The sequence below is a fragment of the Aphis gossypii genome, chromosome 2, assembly GCF_020184175.1.
Source record: "Aphis gossypii isolate Hap1 chromosome 2, ASM2018417v2, whole genome shotgun sequence".
NCBI lineage: Eukaryota > Metazoa > Arthropoda > Insecta > Hemiptera > Aphididae > Aphis > Aphis gossypii.
Window position 1 is genome coordinate 81,395,290 of NC_065531.1, and position 27,347 is coordinate 81,422,636.

The window sequence follows — 27,347 nt, forward strand, 5'->3', positions numbered from 1 at the left end:
CAGTTTACAATATTGCAATCACCTACCAATAATTAATACACGGGATAATTTCTCGCTTACAATTAAGTATATAATAAACCTATATATTATTTATAATTTACCTATATTGTTTTTATCAAAAAAAAAATAATAATAATAATATTAATTTAGATTAGGTAAAAATTGATTCATAAAGTATCTTTTCAACTATTATTGATTATTGGTAGTCCGAAATAAGAAGTTATTTTTTTGGCGATCCTTCCAGAATCAGAGTAAAGCTGTTCAACACGATTGCAGTGTTTTATCGCCCACACTCGTTTATACTCGTACATTACGTACATCATCGATCTACTTACATTTTATCACGCGCTGCGTGCGGTCTCGCGAGAGATCGCCGGCGAACGCGATCGTTATATAAAATAATAAAGTAGTCCAATAAAAAATGATTTATGTGCGTAGACACCCGCCGTTTATAATACGCCGTACACGTTTTTATTAATATATTATAATGACTATGGCGGTCGATGTTTTTTTTTTAAATTACGCTTATTTAATCCCTTGTGGATTTAGCGCACAGAGAGAAAAAAAAGTGCTAGAATAACAACCGCTAATATGTAACATTATATAATGTTTGTGTACGGACACATGTGTCGCCGCTATTTGGGGGTACGTACGTATAATACAAAATCATATGATATCGGTATCGGGTGCGCAGCCGCGAGGGGGATGGGCCAAATAAAAACAAGAGTGCTTACGAGCGAACATAATAGGTAGTCCGTTTATTTTTCATAATTTATTACTGTACATGTGGTAGTAATTTACAACGAACATAATATAATAATATTACATATTATCATAGTTTATTTACACATATAGCAATACTTACGAGTACCGAACAAACAATAAAAACCAACCTAATCCTACGATGATAATCTATAGTACAATATAATATTATGTATGTGTACACGCCTATATATTAATATGTTACAATAATATATTTGTGGTACGTACGAGAAACAAAAAGAATACCGGTTCGACTATATGCAGCATGATAGTGTTTATAGTTCAAAAATCGAAGCTAAATCGATATTTTGACGATACAATAACGTAGGTAAAATAATATAATATAATATGGTTTAACTGCATCAAATGTTTGATGTTGTGTCTTTGGTTAAAAGCCAAAAATAATAATAGTAATAATAATAAAAAAAAAAAGAGAACACGATTAATGAACAATATAATATTATCTAACAATAATAATGAGTATAAAAATAGTAATATTTTGTATTAAATTGATATAATATTGCAAAATGTAATTGATGGGCGTTTGCAGATCGGATATGTAATAAAATTAAACGAAAAAACTGTTTCGATAATACCTTTGCCGAAATGGCCAAAGAGTGTGTAATAATAATAATAATATAAACAATAAACATAAAAACAGATTAACAAAACAACAATAGTATAAAATATACATATATTTCATGAGTTTACACGAGGTGTATTGACATGTATTATACTACAGAGTGATTCAGTTTATTCTGTATAAACTAATTACTAATGATTACATCATGTCAGTTGAGCTCAATCGAAAACCTTCGTGTTTTGTGAATAATGTTGTATTTTCGGTGATGGTATTTACCGAGTGTACTTTTTTATCTTATTGAATCTCAAACTAACTCGTCATGAAATATTTCATAATAATTATCGTAGCCAAAACGGTTATTTTGGATTGGTATTTATCATGAGATTTTCAAAAATATCAGATACTGGTACGACACTTGATGCTGTAATATCTCAACAATCGTGTTATAAAGGTATCACTTTTGTATTACGCCTAAAAATGTTTCGAATTCACTCGCTGACATGATGTCATACTCAAAGCTTTTACAGATCCACATACAGTTGAAACACCCTGTAAGGATAAAGGTAACCTCAAGGTTCGGCTCGAAAACCAACCGATACATTTTGTAAGGGTCGGCCGTATTTTATTACTACTTTACATGACATATACATAACATAACATATCGCTAGTACGGTAACAACATTTTTATACATACACAATATTAATATAGTATGTTTTATGTGTGTCGATCACTCGACTATTGCGGACACGGATCGGATCACTGCGAATGATCATTTCCGTTGTTCAATATACATTATTTATTAATATTATTATGTTATGATATTAACAAGAATAAGACGTAAAATTGTAATAGTTTACATAAGTACCTAATATACACATTATCGTATAGATTTAAAGGGAAGATGGGCGCAGTAGGGGTATACGGAAAACATAATATTAGCTATGTAATACCATAACATCACGACGACATAACGTTATAATTATACGCGAGTATACGACTCGCCTATATATATATATATATATAATATGTAATTTAACGTGGTGGGTTCTGTGGGTATTACGGCCTTACCGGTAGTTTCGGTATCCATAACGAATAGATACCGTAAATACCGGGTTACAGTCTGGATTTGGATACTTCGATCGGTAAACGATTTTGTCGAGTAACAAAAGTGTGTTTGGGACGACCATACCACCACGCATATAATGTTGTTTTAAACATTAGAATTAAGCAGTCGCCGCTTATTGGATTTACTTTGGAAATCGTAGTAGCAATTGAATCCATTTATCGAAACCGAACGAAAAAAAATAAAAAATAAATTTTGGTGTATACCAATGAGTATTCGTTGTTGTGTATTGTTTACGTTGTCGTATTTTATAAACATTTATTACGATAAAAATATAAAATATCGACTTCAAATCGTGTGAAAAATAAATGCCAAAAATGTAGGTACATAGACGAGACGCGAAAATAGCGACGTTATCGTTAAAGAAATGTGCGTTAAAATCGGAAAAACGGACTAAACTTTTTTGGAAATTCGCTTACGCGAGATGTACACGTTGACACTTCCCCCCGAATTCGGGTCAACCCGCAGCAAGTCCAATATAGGCGGCGGCTGCTCGTACATCGTTACTGTCGTCGCGGTGTCTCGTCCGTAAGTCGTCGTCGGGGCGGTTTTACCGCGACCTTTTTTGACGCCGTCATACACAATTATTATATAATTTTTTGAGATCTAACGCCGTCTCGCGCCGCCGTCGCTATAATTTTGTATTCGCGCGATTCACATAATAAATAGACATTATAATATTATACACAGGAACAGGAACGGGTTCATTACGACGGCGGATGGTGACCGCCGATCGTCGAGTGGTGAGCGCCCAGGTGATGGAAGTACGCGGCGGCCGCGGCGGCCGAGTAGCTCTGCGTCTGGTAGTGGTGCGCGGCCGAATAGGCGAGCGGGTGGAAGAACGGCGGACCGCCGGTGGCCGACGACCCGGCCGGACCCGGCGGCGGCACCGTCGGGCTGTTCACGTCCAGCCCGGGGTTCTGCTTCTTCCACTTGGTCCGCCTGTTCTGGAACCATATCTTCACCTGGGTCTCGGTGAGCGACAGCGACAGCGCCAGGTTGAGCCGCTCGCACACCGACAGGTACCGCGTCGTCTTGAACTTGTTCTCCAGCGCCACCAGCTGTTCGTACGTGAACGCCGTCCGGGCGCGACGCGGTTTGCCGCTGCCTCCGTTTTTCGAACCGCCGCCGCCGCCGCCTCCTCCTCCTCCTCCGCCGCAGTGGTCGGAAGGTTTGGACTTTTTCGCGCCACTGCCTCCGACGCCGCCTCCACCGCCGGTCGACGAACTACCGTCGCCGCTGACCTTGTCCCGGTCGTCGCTCATTTCGCTGCCGCAACCGTCGCCGCTCACGCTGATGTCCTCGTCGTCCTCGTCCATTATGTAGTTGCGCGAACATTCTTCGCCTGCGAACAACAAACAACGACCATTTATTATGAGAGTGTGTGTGAAATATAATATTATAATCTTGTGTAAAAGTAAATCGTAGGTATACGTAATATAAGTAATACGATGGTTATGACCCGACCGGGGGACGATATGATTTTGAAAAATTGTGTTATTAATAACTATTATCGATATTTTTTTTAATTTTTTTTTTGAACTAATCATAATAATTTCGACCAGTAAAGATAACTACAACGAGACATTTTACGTGAGAAGGCCCACGAGTGTGGAAAACCCTCGATATTAATATATTTAGTATATACACGATTCCTAGCAATCCTTTTATTGTACGTCGTTGCCATTACATTTGTTGGTTCTCACGGTTTTTATGCATTTTTTAATATTTAAAATACGTTTACGCGAATATAATATAAATGTAAAAGGACTATAAAAGTCGAGATCTAATGAGTAACGAGTATATTCATTGTCATGTAGAAGAATAGATTATTTAAAATAGACTAATCGATTATTATTATATCCATATTTTTAAGTCCATACACTTATTTGTTATTATCTTTATTATTGTACAAAAACATTAATTTGCTATAGTGTAATATTATTAGAATGTGTTGGTGTTTTTTTAAAAAAAAATATACAGTATAAACGTAAATTAATAAACTTTTGACGATTTATAATGTCGCTGTCATTCAAAAAAACACGATGTTTTAGTATCATTTTGTCAATCTCGCGACAACCGACTTGCCTGTATTATAATATAAGACTACGCTTACGACACGAATTTACACTTTTTTTCCGTTCCGGCGTGCAGGTTTAAATGTTTAATAAGACGTATCACCAGCAGTCTATTGGCTTTGTTTTTTCGATATATCAGAATGACGGGGATGGTAATAAAATACAATGAAAAAAGTCGTGATTTACAATAGGTGTGGCCCTGACACCTGAACCGACAAATATTCGAATCATCTTAAGTATACGCAGCTCGAGATTTAGTATTATTGTGCGTAAATTGTATGCCCTCATATAACTTGTTTTTTTTTTTTTTTTGGAACAATACTACTAAGTTCACACGGCGTTATGGATAGACTATTCAATTACAAGACAATTATTATATTTTTTGGTTTATTTTCCCAATTATATAATAATCGATATATTTCCGGTCAGAGAGTAGTGACAATTACGATAAACGGATCTAAATTCCGAATAAAATAGCTATTCGCGATTCGTATCCGATTATAGTAACGGTTACTAGTATTATATGCCAATTAATCGATAACTGTTGGTAATATTGTTTCGTATTTATTACCGCCCAATTATTATAAACAGTAATTATTTCAAATCGATAAAATATATAAAATAATGTTCAGATATTTATAATAACACTATAGGAGGTATAGCTGTGACTTGACTTTGGAAAACACAAACAATTATGAAATGGGCTGTTACATATAAGACAGTGTTACTCCTTGTGTACCTCAATTCCCGGAAAAATTAGCATCGGTGTGTCTCGATTTGTGAACTAATTGGAAAATTAAAACTGAAGTCTGTAACCACCTGTGGCTGATTGATTATAGCATTTGGTATATTTTAAAATACGTTTCAAGTTATTTTTTTAAGTATTTCCGATGTAAATAAAAACAATCTTTGGAATTTTTGTCAAATAATTTTCGAGTGTATAAACTACAGACTATAGTTTAAAGTCAGGAGAGCAAAGTGTGATTTACGAACGGGGATTTTATTTTTGCACTCACAACGTCATTCGCCACAAAACACCGCGTTTCCGTGGTCCATGTATACAAGTGTATCGTACAACATTATAAACATTTTATACGGCGTGTTTATACGAAGTCGGTCGCTTCTCCAGAGGGGTAACTTTTTGTTTTCAAAGAATCGCCGCGCAACGCGTATATAGGTACTATATTATTATTGTAACGCAGTTGTCGCTGTCGCCGTTTTAAGGGTTGTGTTTGAATGAATCTTAAAAGAGACGTCGAAACGTTGTGTTCTGTCGACGACAATGACTAATTTATCGAGTTGCCTTTATTTTTTTTTTCATACACATTTATATATACGAATACTTTCGCAATTCCAAACAACCGATAAAGTTTACGTGTTTTCGACGAAATTAGCTACATGTCGTGCATACCGTTTTTTTTTTTTTTTTAATGATCACCGAATAATGGAATACCTCGCAGTGTGAAACTGTTTTTCAGTTTCTCCGTCTGATTTTCTTTTATGCAGAAAGTCATAAAATATTCCATTAAAAATTCAAACGACTCAACTAGATTATTATTTGTACTTACACAATCCAATTTCGTTTTCCCGGAAAACAAATGGCATTCGTTATTTGTACAAGTTAAAACGCAAACCGTACCTAATGTAGATATATAATAGGTAGGTACATAATAATATTTATTTTGAGAAATTAACTTTATTGCAGTGAATTGTGTTCAGTATTTTACTTCCATTTTCAGCGTAAAAGTCTATAATGCTATATAATTTGAAACTGTAAGAAGTGTCCGCAAATGCGATAGCGAATTACAACCATTGCAGCTAAACGCCGTTCTCGTGACAGACGACCGTACTATTATAAAATACACGTAAATTAGTAAATTATATCGTTTTGTGTATATGGTTCTTTTTTATTAAATTTTCCGGACGTCCGTATAATGCGAATAATAGTCGCACGCCATGTCTAACTGTTGAATATAATCAATTATTATTAGTTCTCGTTCCGTCGATTTTATAACGAAATCAAACATTTGTTTACCAGGCTCGTATCAATTAATAACAGTTTGGTGCGCTGTATATTATACTACGTATTATGTACGTCATAATATTGAATTAAATACGCCGCAGAAATGTCAGACGAGATTGCGCGTTATTCGTTGGTATAATATCTGCGTACACAAAGGACCGTACCGAAAATATAATGACGTGACGTAACAATAATATGACAATAAAACACAGTAAACAGTTGTTGCGATTAAATTGATGAAAACCGAAATATTTCTGACCGAATGCGTGCACAACGGTTAAATTAATAATATATTGACTCGTTGTATATAGCTTGGAAACGCGATGAGAGATTACTGCGCAAAAACGGATCATAAATATTTATGGAAACGGTATAAATAACCGTTAGGGTATATATATAGGTACTTCCCCTAATAATGTTATAATAGTTACGCGTATTTTACAGGCGTAGTTAAATACCTCGTGCGGTGTATTGCACACAGATTTAACGACGACGGATATCCAAAATGACGTAGAGAAAAGGACTCTGTGAAGGTATGATATTAAAACTATAATATGTATTATATAATATAACTGAACAATACTCCTTTACTCTCACTACGCCCACACGCCGTAATGGCAGTGCGCCTATATAAAATATAAACGATTATAATAATATATTATAATATTGACACGTCGCGGCGATACGGTCGGATGGAAACGGTCGCTAAGGTAACGTCGTCGTCTCACATAATAATGTATATAACTTAGGGTAATCGCATATACAGGGCGATTCACCGAGCACGCTGAGTGCTCACCCTCTTTTTTTTTAATAATGCATTTTTTCAAACTCTGATTTTTAGTACACTTAATAAGGATAATAATTATTACTTTCTTACTATACTTAAATTTTTTAATAAAAGATTGTCCCGCGTTTTTTTCTTCAAATGAAAACTTTTTTTTTATAAATAAATTGCTTACCTAGCAGATAATTATTTTTGAAAATGTTTGTGTATTTAAATCGAAATTTAAACGAGTAATTTCTGAGTTATTAGAAAGTATGTACCAAGAATAATAATATTAAAAAAAATATTTTAGTTTTACATAAAATATAAAATTAATATAATTGATAATTATATTCGTAGTGTTTAGAGTAGTGTTTCTAAAACTGTGGGTCACGACCCACTGGGGTGTATCTCAAGCTTATTATTTATATTAATTGCTATAATATTTCCAAATGGTCGTTTGATAAATTACCTCAATATTTTCCAAGAACCTGTTATAGTATGCTCCTATATTACCTTAAGTAAGTATATAATTAACAAGGATCACCAACTATTTATTTAATTTCAACTAACATTTTGATTTAGATAAATATATCAATACATTTTCAAAAACTCATCTACTCAATAATTTACACTATAAACTAGCGAGGCTTTCCATTTGGAAAAAAACATAAGTTTTTATCGTCACGGGACACTTCATAAATGATACAAACGATTCAAATATTTGAAAATTAAGCACACTTAAGTAAGATAATATGTATTTAATATTATAGTTAAAAAATATTTTCAAAAAAACAAAGCTTTAATATACTCGTCATTACAAAATTAAACCGCCCTGTATGTACGAGTACCCGTAGTGTCGATTAAGTGCACACGAATATTATGCTTGTGCTCGTGAAATAGTTAAGGGATGGTGCAGAAGGGTTGTTATTGTATATTAAGACGGATTCCCGTCGTCTGGCGTCGGGTCAACAGCACGCTCGCACACGTCGAGATTGAATATACTCGTATACAACACCACGGCCGTCAAGTTTGCGTTGCCAACACGTCGTATTTTATTATTATTATCATTATTATCGTCACTGTTGTAATATTATACGACGTATTGTGATACAGTTTACGCACTTGACGATATTTTGTATTATATGTTATATGACGTAGGTATAATGTGGACGGAATTTGGGCTGCCGTAGTATACTTGATATTTACTACAGCCTCGACAGGATTCTACTTTACTCGTCCCAATAAGAAAGTACTGTAAAAAAACCTCAATTCATTTCGGAAATATATTGTTTTACCCGTGGTCACCCGGTGACGACGTTAGGGGCGCGCTAGGGCGTTGATTATAATACATTTATATTATATAAAATATTATACATTTATAGAAACCGGCAAGTGAACAGTCAAATTATAATAATATTTTGAATATTTTAGTTTGTTACCTACTATTATTATTATTATTATTATTGTTATTGTTTATATTATTATGTATATAATGTATATATATATACATAGGTAAACACAATTATTTACCGCTTATAATAGGGTCCGCCGCAGCCGCCACCGCCTCCATGGTAACCATGGTAACGTTATCGTATGTTTACACAGTCTCTATTGTTTTTCCGGAGGCTTCTGTCGCCCACCCCTTCATCGTTAGAACCACCCCCACCTCATTTTCGTGTAGCTCTCCCGCTTTCTCACCCTACCGATCAGTCACTCCTGATTTGTCGGGAAACGATTCGCACGCCGTTCGTGCCACCGCCCTCGACGAGTACTTTTCGAAAGCCTTCCAAACGGTGTAACGATAATAACAATAATAATAACAACGGAAATAACAACCGAATACTCCGAGCTTGACACAGCGTTTAAAAATGCGTTTGACCAAAGCTCGCAATATTTTCTGCCAGACAACGATGTCGTTCTATTTGCTACATACCAATCGACTGTTCGTTATAAACATTAAAAAAATATCTAACACTATCGTTGTTTATTAAATATTATGTATTTATTCATTCAACTTCTAAAACAATAGTTTCACAAAGTAAGACTCAAATAATTTCTTAGATTTTTGAGAGGTATTGATTATCTTGTATCAAAATTATCTATAATTATAATACCTAAAAAACTATCCGTTAAGTTTGGTTTAACAAACTATTCCGTGTTAATAGTTACTCGTTCGGTGAATTTGGTTTCCCCGCCAGAACTTGTGACATAAGTTTAATTGGTATAATATAATATTATTATTTATGACGTTCAATCCAAAATCCTTACACTTTAGATAAAATACGCGACAAAACCATTTACAATTAACTTTTTAAGGTTGTTGTATCCTAAAACCAAAATATGTAATGACTGAAAAGTGTTTTTGTTTTTAATGACTGGCCAATGGCTATGTAAAATATATTGTTTATTATTATATTATTAATATACTTATCTGAGTAAAAATGTAAAATAATTTTCGAAAAAATGTTATACATTGTTTTTACATTCACAATAAAATATATATACATATATATACATAGGTAGGTACATGTAAGTTCAAGTAGTTAGTTTTTCAGTTCTAAAATCTCAGAGTATTAATTTTTAAAACAAAATGTAGTGTTTCTACTAAATCGCGTTTCGAAAAATTTGGAAAAAGTTATCAACACATGGGATAGATTTCGACTATAGATTAAAAATTACCTGTGGTATTTTGACGAACCAATAAAATGTGTGGTTTTTATCAATCGACCTTTTTAGTGTCTAAATGTTCACAACCAATTACCATATACCTCTGCTAGAGCATGTGATAATTGCATGTAGTGTATGACCAATAGACGACTTTATGCCGCTAAACAATCGTCAGTGTATCTCTGTGACACTGTAAATACACGTCGTCACTGAGACTTGCGCAGTTTTTCAAATGAAAAACTAAACTGTCAACCTCTGTGCACCTTTTACACCGATAAACACGATGGATTGATTAAAGATCGTTACGATTTTCAATTTCATTCCGTAGTGTTTAGACTGGGTAAACAAACGCTCAAACGCCGTCGGACTTGTCAGTCGCTGTGTTCCGGGAATCCAGAATAATATGATATTGTCGAAATCCAGTGAGAATATTATACACAGAGAAAACAAAAAAAATAAAATACGTCTAGAAATGTGACGTAGGTGTATCGATCAATATTGTTCGGACCGCGCCCGTCAATATTTATTCAATCGATTTGTTACCTATTTATTATGTCAACTCGGGGGTCTTGTGTGGTATATATATATATATGTATGTTTTTTTATCCCCTTACATTGTTTTCGAGTAGTTGCGTTGACTGTTACATAATTTATAACGCGCACATACAAAATACATATATATATATTTATAAGTATACAACAATGTAAATTAAGTTAACGACGACGTCTAATCTACATAATCGGCACACGGTTATCGCGTGGCGTTAGCGCTCCGCTGTACATATACATAATAATACGTTTTCCAAAGAAAATCTGCACGTGGCGCTGACGCGACTTATTTATAATATAATCATTAAGGCACATAAGTTTTAGGAGTTGTAGGTACATGTTCTCGATTTATATAGCAGACAGAACTGCAAACTCTTTGTAGTATGCAATGAAGAATTAAAAATTAAAAATGTGTTACCTATGTATGATACTTATGTATATTTTGTCGATTTTGGAAATAACGTTTATTCGTATTTAGTATTTTCTAAATAAACATAATTTAATTATCGTTTATCACCTTTACGATATCTTTTATGCTCGATTATGTCTTAACGCGATTAAACTATTTTTTCAGAGGCTTATGCAAAATAGAAAACGGCCAATATTACAAAACATTTATTAACGAATTATATTTTTGTCATGACATAATCGGTACATTTACGACGATGATAAAGTATTAATTTTGTCCAACTAGTTTTTCACCATATTTCATTGATATAATTATGTTAGTTATTTTAAATTTTTAAAAAACGATGAATGTATCGATTTCATAATGATAAGTATATTTTTTGGTTTATCATTAACTTAAAGAATAATTTCAATTGATTTGAAACTTTTAAAGTGATTTCTGGTAGCGGTTTGGATATTTGGATTTATTTATAAATTTTCTAAGACTTTTCTTTATATTTAAGAAAAAAAAAATAATTAAGTAAAATTGGGAATCGGTGTACAACAATATTGATTTATTTATTTTGTTATAGACTCACAACAAATATATTGTCAACTCCTTAGGTGAAACTTAACTACTCGAGTTCTTGAGCTTTTATTGTAAATACGATTGCGAGTCATATATAGATACCGGCGTTCCTCTGAGCAATGCGGAAAAATAACTCGACCAATAACGGCCACGATGTATGTCAGTTAAAGGATGAGCGTATTTTAAAAACGCGCGTCATGGAAAACTGCGCAAAAGTCAACAAAATACGCCAAACCCTTCGGCGTGTAGTCCGATCATTATAATATTTTGTGTTTCTGTGCTCGTATTACCGTCCCACTTGCCCCACACAATACGACGGTGTAAACGCAGTGCGGTACAATATAGTGAAACTGTGTTATATAAAATATTATGTCATGATAATCGTGTTTTAGTGTTTACCGCCGAGGAAACTTTCGGTCCGCCGTCTTCGTCGCCCGACGAATATTTCCCGCGCGCCGTTCCACCGCGCCCGCGAGATACCGCACCCTTATGTTGTTATTATGTACTTTTTGCGGTATACGATCCGCCTATCTGTACGCGTTATTGTCCACCCTCGACCGCCTCTCAACCCTCCCACGTGCGAAAAACCGTCGCGAAGTCGTTCTTTACGACGGTAATAATTATTAATATTATTATCGTTGTCATCATTATTTCATTGTACGCACTCGTATTAATGTTGCGATTAAAACATGTATAATTTCGCATTAAAACTACTTCGGTCGCGGTGGCTATCGATCGGTTGGTTACGTGTACACACACACATATATATATATATATATATTACGGTTTTGGAAATATTATTGTTTACGTTTTACCTCACGTGTATACAATAATAATAATAATAATGTATTGTGTACGACGCAGTACACTGTTAGGTAACAACTTAAGCACTCGAGTCGTTTTCGTTCATATTATAAATTGTCTGCACGCTCTACCTATATTATATCTACCCTGCGCCGGTGTAAGACTCGAACTGCTGCGTGGAAAACGAAATATTAATTCGAGTTGTTAAGAATGAAATAAGTTAACAATACATACTTTCTTGCATTACACTACTATAAATGATATTACAGAATATTATAATGTCATAGGTAACTATGGTTTGGATTTTATAGTATGTTATGCTTCATTTTTATATATGAGATAGAAAAATAATTTTTATTTATAAATAAAAATCGTTTCACGTCATTCTGATTCCAAATAAATCAATTTAATTTTGCTTTTTTCGGTGTTTTTTATGTAGGTAAACGCTTTTTTTGCTTTTTCAGTTATTTTAGCTAAAGAATTTTTTAATGTTTATTACATGCTACTATAGTAATAATATATAATTTAATTAATAAGAAACATAAAAACCCAGAACGCGTTATAGGTATTGAATTATTATTGTCTTCTTCGTTATCGGGTTGTTTATTATTTAACGTATTGATTACGTATTTTTCATGTAGCAAGCAGTACCTATACGGCCAGTATGCCTATAATATCGATATCGATCATTTCAAAATTTAAGATTTAACGTTGTGATTTGAAACCTTTTGTATGAAGTATGCACCGATCAATTCATTGAATTTAAAGAGTCATTTTCTATGTATACAATTAATATTCCGTCAGACAATATGGACTATAGAGTCAGTTTCACTTTTGTAAATCTAGAGAAATACATGGTATTTAATTCTTTTTTAATTTAAATTAATTTTTCAAATTTTTTTATTCATTTTTATAACTAGTTCGTGTTAATTTTTGGTCATGTTTTTTTTTTTGCTTTTTTTAAATTAATAATAGGTATACTTTTTTTAAATTTTTTAAAGCAATCGTGTCCTATTTTAATTGCCTATTATGCTTTAAAATCCGAACTCTAGTTATAACTAAAACTAAATACCTGTAGTACTAATTTGTATTTTGTAAAATTGCACCGAGACGATTATAAACGATATAATATAACGTAATTTGCAGTATTTTTAAGTGTATAAATATTTTTATGTTATTAGCTGTAGGTACGTGCATTACACTATACTCTACCGTTACGAATAATAACTAATAATAATAATAATATAATGTTATATGACTGTGGTAAACTAAAATAACTAAACACTGCATTAAATGTTTTTTAGCTTATTGATGTGCAGCCAATTTTACGTCCGGATAACTGCTGACGACAAATTAATGTGCTACGGTTGCTGCAGTATATATACTCACAAATTGCTCACGAGCGTTTTATTTTATTTTTTTCCACGTCTGAGAAGGCGGAATCATGTTTTTAACTGTATGGAACTTTGTGGACCGAAAGAAAAATATAAATCGTTATGTTTCTATGCTCTTTGCATATTATCACTGCAGATTATACGCTGGGACGCGAAAAAGATCATCACAAATTAGTAAGAATTCGGATGTTAAGTCTCATTTCAGAACATCTTAATTATCAATAATCTGTTTTCGAAGATTTTTACATATAGATATCTGGTATACGTTAATGATTGCAAATTTAACTACGACAAGTCGTTTTGAATGCTAGCAATAAATCTCTGTTTTGATTTAAAATTAATTATTTCACATGCACTTAATATCATAGAGAATGTGTCTTGACACGTTTGTCCAATCTAGTGCCTCATTTAAATTTTTGTTCACATACTTGTTATAAAATAATAACCTACAAATTAGCTTTGAAAATTATTTAAATTTCATATAATATATATAAATCTAAAAATGCTAAGCATATAGATACGCCACAATCAATTATATAAATTATAATTATTATATTATATAAAAATTATGACAGAAAAAATACTGATATAGATAAATTTGTGCTATGATCGAATGGGTGTGGGAGACAACGGTCATTAAGCTCCTCCCCTCCGAAATTTCACACAACTGTTTTAATTTTATATATAGGTAGTGAATTAAAAAATAAAATATTAAATTCAAACATTATTTTTGATTTTTTGAAGTCATTATTGTCATTATTAACGAGGTCAAATACGGTGTGATGTAGCTTGTATAATATTATACATATACGACCGCCAACGTACCGTTTGCGCCGCCGCGATGATGAAGAGAACAGCAGGACGACTGTTGGCGAAGCAGGATAAGGGAGGGACAGGATTGGCGGTGTGCGGTCTTTAAGTGCGCGGAGTGAGTGTGGGGGACGATTTTTATGGGACAATCGTATAACACGGTCCGGGGATCAGCGGGAGCTTAACTTTCAATTGTGCTTTGATAGCGCGCAAAGCTTATCTCGCAAACGAGCGAGCGCGCGCGCGCACGTACACTTTCCTCGCCCCCACACAATATACGCACACACGCACACAACGATTTCCGGGCCGGAACCAGAGGACAACAATTAATTTCATGCCCAGTAATTTGGATTGTATTGCACAACACGTCCCTACACGAGCGTGTAATAATATATATATATGTACAATCCACCCCCTCAAACCCCGATGACCACTGCAACCACACTATTTTTCTCTCTAACTGGACCGGAAGTCCGTCCATCCCCGACACTTTTTCGTAGCATATACAGGGCGACTCAAACTAAATATATATATATGATATATTAAATGCTCGTTTATATTAAAACAATAGTGTAAAAACTGCTATAAAAGTATAAACACTCATTTTGTAGTACTTAATCGTAAAGTTAGTTTTAATGTTTTTCAAAAATGTGGTTTTTTAATGTTTTTAAATTACATAAGAAAATGTTTTCAAAATCTTTGATATTAGTAGGTAATTTTGGACAAAACGAGTGCTTTACTTTAAAAATAATCCTCTTGTATATAAAAATATGGTGATGATGAGTTCAATTGCCAAGAAATTTAATGGGATTTACCTATTATATATTATAATAGGTACCTATACTAAATGTCTCACTGGGTCTGTCAATTGTTTTGGAAATAAAATTTCAAAAATGTTAACCTAACCTTACCATGGCTTATAGACTTGAGTAGGTACCATTGAAATTGGAATAAAAAAATAAAGAAAAATCATAGTTAGTGTATTGACACTCATTAAAAATTTGAAAACACGACCAATTTATATAAATTCTTTAAAGCGCCGAATTGATGATTTCAATTTGAGTTTATTCATTCGAACATGTTATTATAATGTATGAAAGTTTGTTCAGGCAGCTGATAGAGGGTAAGTACAGAACCCGCGATGGATAATAATGTAATCATCGATAATAACTAACACCATACATATTAATATAACGATACGTAAAACCTATAATTGCCATATTATCCTGGTTTATTTATCGAGAATATTCATCCCCGTTTTTTCTTCAATAATGCAGTTATTCAAAGTCTGATCTACCTATATTTTAAATGAGAGCCTTTATAACTTTTCTCTTTTTATTGTAAAATTATTAGTTTTTCAATCATAAAAATATTTATAAAAAGGATAATAATTGTCCTTAAAATGTGTAAATAGAATCTCGACAATTCGAAAATATAGATTAACTTTAGGTAGTTGTAGGTACTTAAAAAATTCGAAATTTTTCAAAAGGAAAAATGTGGGCAACGCCATGCTTTGTGAATCACCGTATATGACGTATAATAATATTAGATGTCACTGTGCAAACACAATGATATTATAGTAGGTACCTATGTATTTGTATTATAGGAATGACGATAAACGCGCGTGTCGCGCAGTTACCGAAAATCTCGCGGTCGGTGTTTAACGATCTGTCCACGGCGATATCCCGACGATATTATAATAGTATACAATATTATTGTTACATAATAATAGAGAACCGCTCGCGAAACGTTTTGATCGCAAAATTTATGCTAAACCGAACGAGGCAAAACGCCCCGCGCGCCAGAATTTCAACGAAAACCACGGCGGGTTTTAATCTAATCATCGTACGCATGATATAATAACAATAATAATAATAATCATATATATTTATAATACGTGGGCGTACTGTATATTATTAATGTTAGTATTATCATACATTTATATTATAGCACATATTATAATAGTATAATAATAACAACTCGGTATATTATCTTACCACGCCAAATTTGATCATTTCCGGGTATTTATTTTTATTTATTATCTATAATAAGATAATAATGATTCCCAGTGTTAGGGAGTGTACGTGTATAGATAGGAAGAGTTCTGAATAATATATCCCAATTTTTTAAAATAAAAATTGTTCCAAACGGTATTGCAAGATAGGTCTTATGATTTTTGACGACTTGAACCTTGAAATAATTAAGATCGTGAACTGGGTCGCAAATCAAAATAGATTGAACAACTGAAGACCACTCATGTAAATAATAAAATATAATAATACATCTGAATTTAAAATATGTTTAAATGTGTTATGTGAACGGACTTTAATAATTTTATAATATCATAAAAAATGAAAATGAATTACTTTATGTCTTAAATTGGATGAAATTATATTTGAGCATTTTCGTCGATGACGAATAGACACGTCGACGGCGGTGGCGGCGACCGATGATGGTGTGGCGGCGGTGGACGTATATTTATAGTCACGGCAAGTATATTACGTTTAAAATGATTTTATTTTCGACTACCAAGGTGAAAATAATGCACTGTTTTTTTTTTTTTTTGTACTGGCTTAACTATGCCAACCGTTGCCGCCCGATCCAATAACCGCCGTGTCTCGTCCAAAAATTAAATATTTTCATTCATTCTCAGAGCTTAGAAATCATAATGATGTATCAATAATAAATAAATGTATTATGTAATAATTTCAGCGTTTTCTCATTCACTCGTCAAAGTCGTGATTTCAATAACAGCCTACCGACAAATTGTATTTAAAGGTTAGAAGACGTATCTATAGAGCTGTAGTGTTTAAATATCCAGTTTAATCAAAGTTTTAACTTTAACTTTTGACTTTAAAAAGTCAGAAAATGGTACTATTTATTTTCAATGTGTAATTCCTGGGAGAACCATTTACGAGAAACAATGTATTCTATTTACCATAATTGAGTATTAATATTGAACATATTTTTAGATTGGTTTTTAACAACAAAGTAATTTGCAAATTTTCACCGTGATTAAATGTTTCAGGTATATTAACCCCCCCCCCTTCCTACACTCTTAAAAGTACAAAACCACAAAAACAACTTTCATATTTTATCACTATACAATTGTTATCATATAATTAAAATTTTAATATTCCGTTGAATCTAAAAGTTAAAATCCAATTATAGAAAGGGAAAATAATTAATGAATGAAGTATTTAAACGTTTTTTGAATTTTTTTTTCTTACATAATTTAAAGTCGTCTGATCAAAGAAAACCCGGTTACTCGATCACTGGTCATGACTTATGATATATCCATTGTATACAACAGTTTATAACGGAGAAGAAGACGTTACAATACGACACACACGTAATTATACATTAAAGTATAACAATGGTTATAATATAACAGATGCTGATGGTGTAAAAAAAAAAAATTTCGTAAAACTAATAAGATTGTTAATCTCGCGATCCGCCTCCAGACGTTTATGTTACACCGATAGTAGTTATCGTGTACTTATTAGTTAATAGTCTTAATCATAATATACAAGTTTTTATATTTATTTTTAATATGAGATCAACAATAAGAGAACTCACAACACACAAACACACACGTCCTTAAATACTTAATTCGGTTATTATTTTTTTTTGTATATTCTCTCCGACCGCACAATAATATTGCATATATATAAATCACGCAGGCGAGCGTGCGACCTCACCGTGTGACGTACAGATGTTTTAGAACGTTTTATTTTTTTATTCATTTTTTTTTAGTTCTCAGTAGTCGTGCGTACTTTACGGTATAATATGGACCGCCGAAACGCTTCGCGTGTACTATAATAACGTGATGGTATATACCGCATTATTATTACTATTATTGTTCAGTAAATTAAATACGACGACGGTGTTTAAATTAAACAGTTTTATTTTTAAATATACTCCCGAATATAATATAAAGGCCAAAAGTTTGATATTATGATGTTTTTATCGTTCGATCGAATTTAATTGGCTACCGTACACCTTTGCAGTGCGCCATCATACGAAGTGTCGCGTGTATAATATTATAGTCCACCGCTCGTGGTTTTTTTTTTTTATATATATATATACACATAGGTACGCGGTACGAGCGTTAAAAGACATTCCGGTGGCATTAATTACGTCCAACGCTGTCATTTCGGTTTACAAATATCCGTCTCGACGTGTTCATTAAAAACGTAGTTGAACAAATACAAGAGCTGTGTATTATGGCGATGATATTAAACAGAGCTCAAGCGGTTTCATTCATCGGCATCGACCAGGGCTACTTTGTACTATTTCGCTTCCCCGTTTCATATAACAATATCTTCTATTAGTTTTTATTAAAATAATGTATGCTTCGTCATATTTTATAATATCATAAGGCCCCCCCCCCCAAAAAAAAGGACAAATCCCTTGCTTGAACTTTATTTCTATGTATAACATGTTTTTAAATTGTACCCGGGTTACGCGATATCACCAACACTCATTATGTGTTTACTAAAATTAGTATAATATAATGTTATGTTGTTACACTTTATAATTTATTTATATCTACATTTTGTTATCAGCACTACCTATTTATTAGTCTAATGTTTTGAGTTTTTTTTTTTTTATCAAATCCTTTTTATACACTGCCTAATAAGTGTTATTTTTATTCCATTCACCAAATAAATTAACGATTATTTAAAAAAAAAAACAGAATTAAAGCTCTCTTTTGACTTTTAAGCATTAAATAAGTACGATAAATTTGTAAATTTCAATTATAAGCATATGTGTATATTTTTTAAACGTTTGAAGTAGGTTCAATATATATATTTATCTAGTGATGACCACGACCCCCGCACATGGTTGTTTTGATACATATATATATATATATATATATATGGATCGATGGATCAACGACTTAGTCAAACTATATTAACAAAGGAGTCTCACTATATAGGAGGGATGTTATAGAAATTGTTTGGACACAATCTGACCAACAATCGAAAAACGGTCTTGGCAGTCGGAACGTTTAACCGGGAGAGTGCAAGCTTATTATTAATGCCGTAGTTTATATATTATATTATCGCAGGAAATTCGATAAGAACTCTAAAGGCGTCGCATAAAGTTTTACGGAGCGGAACCCATCTCTGAAAAAGGTCGATTCAATGGCCGGCGTATACGCGACAATGGAAAGACAAGGATCGAACATTACTGCACACTTTATACTCTTTTAAACATAGTGGACGTGGACTAGATCGTTTAATAGCCTATCGCCATTTAACATAATAATCTCGAATCCGCCTATCGCAAATACTCGCTACCTAAATTACGTTTATAATAATATTTAGCTACAAATATTGAGTCCGTCGATCAAGTTAGTCGTATTTTTGGCTATAAACGAAAGAAAGAAATATTTAAAATTGTCTGTTTTAGTAATAATCGTATAAAACTCAAAAGAATTTTTTCGTGAGAGACGTCGAAGACGACATTTTTTCACCATTATTTCTATCCATCTATGCTCGCATACACCGACACTTGTGTAATCTTTACTTGTGTTATTATTACATGCGAGCGCGTTCAATGGCATTTATATTATATACATATGTATATAATTGCAGTGTGTACTCAAACGAGACGCGTACGCTGCACGGACGCATAATTAACTCGGATGTTGACGTAAACGTGTCGCTAGAGATCTTAAACTATGTGTAATTTGCGAGGACAGCGCTAGGTTCACTGACAGATTACTGGCCGACAGAAAATTTAAGCGGTCTAAGTGTATAGGCCAATAAAGCAGTAACATATGTATTTAAAATAATATTTTTTTAGATAAAAAAAAAAAAAACATAGAAATGACAAAATATCAAAAAACAAATTAATCTACATTTTTATAAAAGCCGGGTATTATGCAAACAACGGTTCATTTAAATTAACATTAAATATAGATCATAATATATATATATATATATAACCATTATATCAACTATTTAAAATTAAATGTTTATGTTCTAGAATAGTGTATAACTATAGAATTTTCTGTAATTATTTGCGCTCACATATAATATATAAGTATAATATAAATCGTGTATTGTTTAATAGTCGATTGAAAATTGATTTAAAAGTTCGTTTAGGTAGTGCAGAGAACGTTTAAAACCATGTGCAATTAAGTGCAACTGACTGTAGATTTGAATTTCCTTCTCGTTTAGTTTACATAAGTAATAGCTATTATTAATTAAATACCTATATACATATAGTGCACCTATATTAGCTATTAGTAATTTTAATAATTAATGATGTAACATTGGTTGTCCCTTTGTAAATAAGACCATTTTAAATTAAAAAGTTATGTTATATACTCAATTGGACATTATATATACATGTAATACATTTTCCAAACATTGTAAACGTACTTTGCCAGTATATATTAAACATTGTTATTTTTATAAATTTTCAGAGTAAAAAATGAGCACAGTATATATAATATAGTAGTCTTAAACATCAAGAAATAAATTCGTTCCCACATATAGGTATACGCTTTATCAACGATTATATTTACACTATCATAATATTATATCATACCATACACATTTAATTTCTAATATTATTATTTATACATACATATGTATATATTTAATGACTGTATGTAGAGAGAACGCTGAATTTAATTATAGGTCTTTGATATTGCAGTGCTATGATTAAAACACATTATTATTTTAATAATATTTACACACTTATCGTATACATTCATACTCTGATATTATATGATATGTATTATACATACTATATTCTAAGCCTTTATAATATTCCACATACTTATCATATCATTATATATATGTATCTGGTGTGTGGGTGTATGTATATTATATACAGTAAGCATAATGTACCATTTCGAGCAGTAGATACATTAACGTAATTTCAAACACTATATATAGTTAGTAATGTTAATTAATATAATATTTCAGAAGAAAATAATATATTGATTAATGGTAAATATTATAGTGTTTTAATTATATAATGATGGGATTACCTATATATTATTGTAAGTATTGGTATATATATATACACGAATACAGTTGTTACAGTAGAGGCGAAAAGCGTAGGCGTAGATTATAATAACAACAATACGTTGTGTATTTCATTAAAAGTACAATATAATACATTTATTTTATGATTAACAACTGTTATAGGTATATACCATCTATTAATAATGCATTTATACAGTCGAGACTTTTTTTAAACGATCCAATTATCATATTAGGTGGTCCGGTTACGGCGGCGATCCGATTAAGTAATCTATCGCGTTCTATAAAATACCACGTATATTTATCACATATAATATAATATTATGATACATATATAAATATATTATAATATGCATAATGTGTGACTGTTAAACCAAGGCGAGAAAATCCGAAATCGGTCGGTAAACGCGAACAATGCGTCGCGGGGCTAAATGATGGGATTTTAAATCATCTAAATCCTTCCTCTGACGTATTTTGTACGGTATGTGGAGGGCGACAGGGAGGGCAAAATGTTAACCGGCGTTTAAAATCCGTCGATATAAGATGGTAAGGATTTTAAACCACTGTTATCAAAACAGTGAGGTGCTTAAGCGAATTTAAATGGAAAATTAAAAACGCATTACCGCGATAATTTTATTAATCCATTTACATATTTATTTTTTATCCATTTATATTATATTGTCAGACATACAACCAGAGAAAGACCATAATTGGAGCTATTTATTATGAATAAAAGAAACGATAGAAATACGTTTTTTTCTTCAGATATTTCAATTATTTCGTGTTTACGTTGTTAATATTTATACACACTGCTTCAATAGCTGTGCTCCTAAATAATATTTCGCATAATGAATAAAAATATATATATATAGCCGTAAATAAGCTGTAGCCGTCAAGATATTTTATGAGGTTTGATTTTTGAATTAACAATATTAACAATTAACACTAGGTACATTGTCAATTTTTAACTTTTTTATTGTGAATATATCAAACATTGTAACAACAGTTTTGTACATTATAATAGTAAATTTAAATTTTGATATAATATCATGACATGTGAAACTTGTGTTGCGCTAAATTCAATTCATCTAATCTTTTTTTTTTTCAAAAATATTTCTTTATACTTAAGTTGATATTTGAACATTTGCCAAAACACAACAATTTATTCGATAAACTACCCGATAACGAGCAATGAGTAATCACCGTTTAATGAAGAACCCGCTGTATCTATATAGCTTTTGAAAACTTTAAGTACAAAATTGTTTACATAGAATTAATTTTATGGGCGTTGCGCGTTACGTGCATGCGATTTCGGTGTATATTTTATAGACTCTTACTATTATACCTATTTATGTTTTAGGTGTATATATTTTAACGAAATCGCATATCCGGTCAGACGGCTGTCGTAGTCAGATGGGGGAAAAAGCAATTCTGAAAATTACCCTACTTGACCGGAGTGCGGAATACAATCGTTTTTTCGGTTCAACTATTTCAATTAATTTTACTGGCGGATCAGATTAAAAAGTTTTTTTACGCCTGGCTCAGATAAAGAAACCGTGGATTCTCCCCGCACCCTCTGTTTATTTAAATAGATATTATAGACGATGAGTAATATTTCACTTAGCCAAAAGTATTTAACTTCTGAGTTTTAAATTAAAGAAGTTTTGTATAAGTTTTCAACCACTTCGTTCGACACATGTCAAGTGTTTATTACAGCGTGGTAAAATAAACCTATATAATATCTGAGAGCACTTCAAATCTACGAACAGAACTATTGATATTATTTTATTGTTATGTATACTTATATCTTCTATGAGTTCTAATATTGCTTCCTCAAAGTGTTATAATGTATTATTATGTATTTATGTAGGAATTTAAAATAAAAATATAGTCTGAAATTCTGTTTAAAATTTCTTTAAATTATCATTTATTTTCAAATTTTAGTTTGAAATTACATATTTATATCCTCAACATTTTAAATCAGTATAATATATTTATAACTTACTATGACTCAAAAAAAAAAAAAATTACATTATTTTTCAAATTCTAAGTTCTATTCTCAGTAGTAAGAAGTAGTTATTAATGATTAGTTTCGCAATGCTCATTATTCGATTACCGTAATATAACTTTTCTACTATAATTTAATGTGTTTTTGTAATTATTCACGCCATGACATCATCATGGGATTAATCAGACACAATATCTATTAATATCGCCGAGATTGAATTAATGAACACACATATGGCATAGTAAGGTTTTACAAATTATTTACAACGTTTCCGGTGCTCAATTCTTTTTACAAGTACAATAAATACTTTTGGGACCTTAATTTTTGTGTAGGTACCTCCTATATATAAGTATTTCTAAAAAGAGTAAACTGACGTAATATTAGTTTTTATTGGAAAATATAACCATGTAGTGACAAAACATCAGTTCTGGAGTGGTATAGAAATTATAATTCGTAAATCTTATAAAATAAGATGTAATAAAAAATAATATAATATAATAAAATAATGTATAATAATTTAAAAGTTTAAACAAATAATTAAAATATAAATATTCGTATTTATAATAATTATTCTATAATATTATAATATACGGTTTAGATCACTTTATAAAAGTTAAAAAATTAACTCTTATGCCTTAATTGGATTTAATGGTTGCTTAACTGTTTTTTTTTATTATTATTTTAAATACGCTATTGATTTTTGTAACTATAGGTATTATGTACCTACTTTTTTTAAATAATGACGTTAAAGATTCTTTTTCAAACTCGAATAAAAGATTTGTATTAAAAGCTTTTGAAAAAAAAACGATTGTAACAAACAACTGACGTTTTGTTTACGTTTATACAGGCTTTTTTTTAACTTTCCACTACATTATTTTCAAGCCAACGGTTTACTGTGATGACAGGTGTATTATGCGCATTTTGTTTAAAAATATTACACACGCAGGTAGATTTTATAATATTCAGAATCCACAAAAACAAAACTGCTCAAAATAATCACATTTTTTGTTTTTACCTTTTTTTATATACTACTATATAGGTGTATGATTTATTTTTAGTGCTTATTTACATCTGCGAAAAAGATTATGATTTCTATACCCCTTTTACAGGTATAGGTACGAACAATAAGTAAATGTCATGTATATTATTTAATAGGAAAAATAAGTGTAATATTATATTGCATTCATCAATAAATTAATAAACGTGTTAGTATTGTTATTTGTTATGTAAATTTAAAAATTATAAGTTAAAATTACTATATATGTAATTGAATCAATGAATATGTGGGTCGAATTAAAAATAAACAAAAGAGTATCATTTTTTCAATAAAAAGTTAAATTTATTATTTTTAAATCGATTTGTCTGGGAGTAAAACTGTACAAAAGTATCGATAACGTCTGAATATTAATTTATGGAGGTAATATTAGTATTATTGCATCAGATTGTACGTATTAACCTTCATTAATACAATATAACTATAATACTATATTATATATTTAAAATACATATATAGAAATAAAAGAAGCCATATGATTAAATTAATATCAACAAGTAGTATAACTATTCCCTTATAAAATATACATAAAATAAATTAACTTCAATGCACATTAATGTGTGATTAATTGTTCATCATTACTCAAACTACTTTTTATCATTAACAACTATTGTTGATTAGTAAATCAATTAAAGTTGTATATCTAATTTATTAAATCATTATATACTTGTCTATATTTTAAACATTTATTTGAAGCATACAATCAGATATATATATAAGAGTTGATGATTTATTTAGACACGAAAGTCTGCCATAATATAATTAACATAATATTTTATTTTTTTGACGTGATAACTATATACAGTTTAAAATAGAAAAAATACACCTTACTGTTTATAGAATAACAAATTTAAGAAGGAAAATAAATAAACAAACTTGTTATTTTGTAATAATATTATTCTAAAGACCGAGTCAATGAATAACGCATATTTTACATTTGTATCGATTTGTTTTTCCTAATACACATTTTGTAAATATATATCTATTGTTTAGTGTTTACCGTTGCAGCTTTACTCACATATTATCAGCAATAAATTATAATATTTAATGAGTGATGATGAATAAAAGAAGCAAAGAAACAATTAAATTCCAAATAGCTATACTTTTTACAGGATTTTGTGTAAACACTTAATTATATAAAAAAAAAAAACATAAAAAGATATTCATAGCCAAAACTATCACTTAAAATAAAAACTTTTCCATTTTCTTTCAATTTTGAAAAAACACCGAAATACAAGTTTCTTCAATATTGTATCGAAGAGCGTATTATTGATACAGTTCCAAGTTTAGCCTAACCTTCTTCCATCCCCCATATTGCGGTCAATTTAAAAACTGTCATCAAAATCAGTTCAGTGCGGTTTTACCTTTAAAATAACGTATAATATACAGCTGACCAACAGAGTTGCTTTTGCATATTATTATTAGGTATATAAAATTATATCGTATGATGGATAATGTCATATACCTATATATACGAAATAATATATTTTTATATTGTTTAAGGTATAAAAATAGATTGTCTATGCCTTTGAGTGAAAGAAACTATCAGACTATTGGCCGATCTGCAGCCGTGTGAATGGTGGTGCCGTGGTGGTAGTTACTATATGTGGAGGGCGCGTGTCGATATTTCCTGCAGCGGTGAAGGGTAAAAAACGGTTCCGGATATCATACCGGAAATACACATATAAATCTGTTTCCGTGTCATAAAAAAGTGGAAAACTAACAACGTGACATATATATAATACGCTTATTATAGATCGCAATAATCGTAAAATATAACTTTCGGAAGTGATGATGTCGTCTACATAGTATAGGTATTACACGCAATATAAGTAAAGTGTAGTGAAACAAAACTCACCGGTGCCGGGAGGATCGGCGACGAAGTCGACTCGCGGCCTCCACCTGGGCAAAACGGCGGAGGGCGCCATGAGTTTCCTGGTGAACTTGTTCGGGTCTAGGATGTTCTCGACGGAAAACGCGAGCCGGCCTTTGCTGTTGGCGCCTCCGCCGGTGCCGGCGCCGCCACCGCTCGTCTCGTAATCGTTGGCCGCGGCCGCTGTGTCCATCGGGACGACGGCGGCCGCGCTTCCGGCCTGCTGGTGCTGCAGCAGTCCGTGGCCGACTCGATGACCGCCGCCGTGCAACCGGTTGTTGGTCAGGTCCACCGGGTCCTCGTCCGCGTTCAGCTCGTCCACGTTCAGCTCGTCGTCCTCGTCCGACGTCAACCGGTCGTCCGCCGCGGCCACGGTCACCACCGTGGTGCACGTCGGTCCGGCCTGCACGGCGGCCGCCGCGGTGCCGCCGGTGCAGGCGAACTGCGGCGCGACGGGCTGTAGCTGCGGCGGTTCGTTGCGGCCGGTCAGCGCTTCCGGTTCGCCGCCGCCGCAGCCGTCGGGAGCCGCGGCCTGTACGGCGGCCGGTTTCGAAAACGGACTCGCCGAATGGTGACGTATGCCGTTAAGTCTCATCTCGTCTGCGTAACCGTTGTTGTTGTTATTGTTATTGTTGTTGTTGTTGTTGGGGTTGTTGGGGTTGTTGTTGTTGTTGTTGTTGTTGTTCTGGAGCAGACGTTGCATCATCATCATGGTCATCATTGCGGTTCGCTTATATTACTGCTGTCGCGGACCGCCGAAACGCATCACTGCGTATGCGGCGCAGTAACGCAGCGGTAGGTAGCACACGAAACGCACCTCTCGCAGTATATTATTACGACGTACCTATTTGTATATTTATACGAATATA

General features: G+C 32.4%; 1 protein-coding gene and 1 long non-coding RNA gene across 2 annotated transcripts; one reads left to right on the forward strand and one right to left on the reverse strand.

Annotated features, from left to right (window-relative positions):
* Positions 1-730: 730 nt before the first annotated feature.
* Positions 731-27,347, reverse strand: LOC114127773 (NK1 transcription factor-related protein 2). Its single transcript, XM_027992095.2, has 2 exons — positions 26,464-27,347; positions 731-3,814 (listed from the first exon to the last, which is right to left on the reverse strand). The coding sequence occupies exons 1-2, from the start codon at positions 27,197-27,199 to the stop codon at positions 3,177-3,179; spliced, it is 1,374 nt and encodes a 457-aa protein (XP_027847896.2). The 5' UTR covers positions 27,200-27,347; the 3' UTR covers positions 731-3,176.
* LOC126550100 (uncharacterized) lies at positions 6,856-13,725 on the forward strand. Its single transcript, XR_007604145.1, has 3 exons — positions 6,856-6,940; positions 7,015-7,103; positions 13,637-13,725. It is a non-coding gene; the product is annotated as an uncharacterized LOC126550100 (long non-coding RNA).

Excerpts from the sequence above, each read along its gene's own strand:
- LOC114127773 (XM_027992095.2), bottom strand. The coding sequence starts at position 27,199 with ATGATGACCATGATGATGATGCAACGTCTGCTCCAGAACAACAACAAC. Across the intron at positions 3,815-26,463 it reads CGCCGATCCTCCCGGCACCG|GCGAAGAATGTTCGCGCAAC; the intron begins GTGAGTTTTGTT and ends TGTTGTTCGCAG.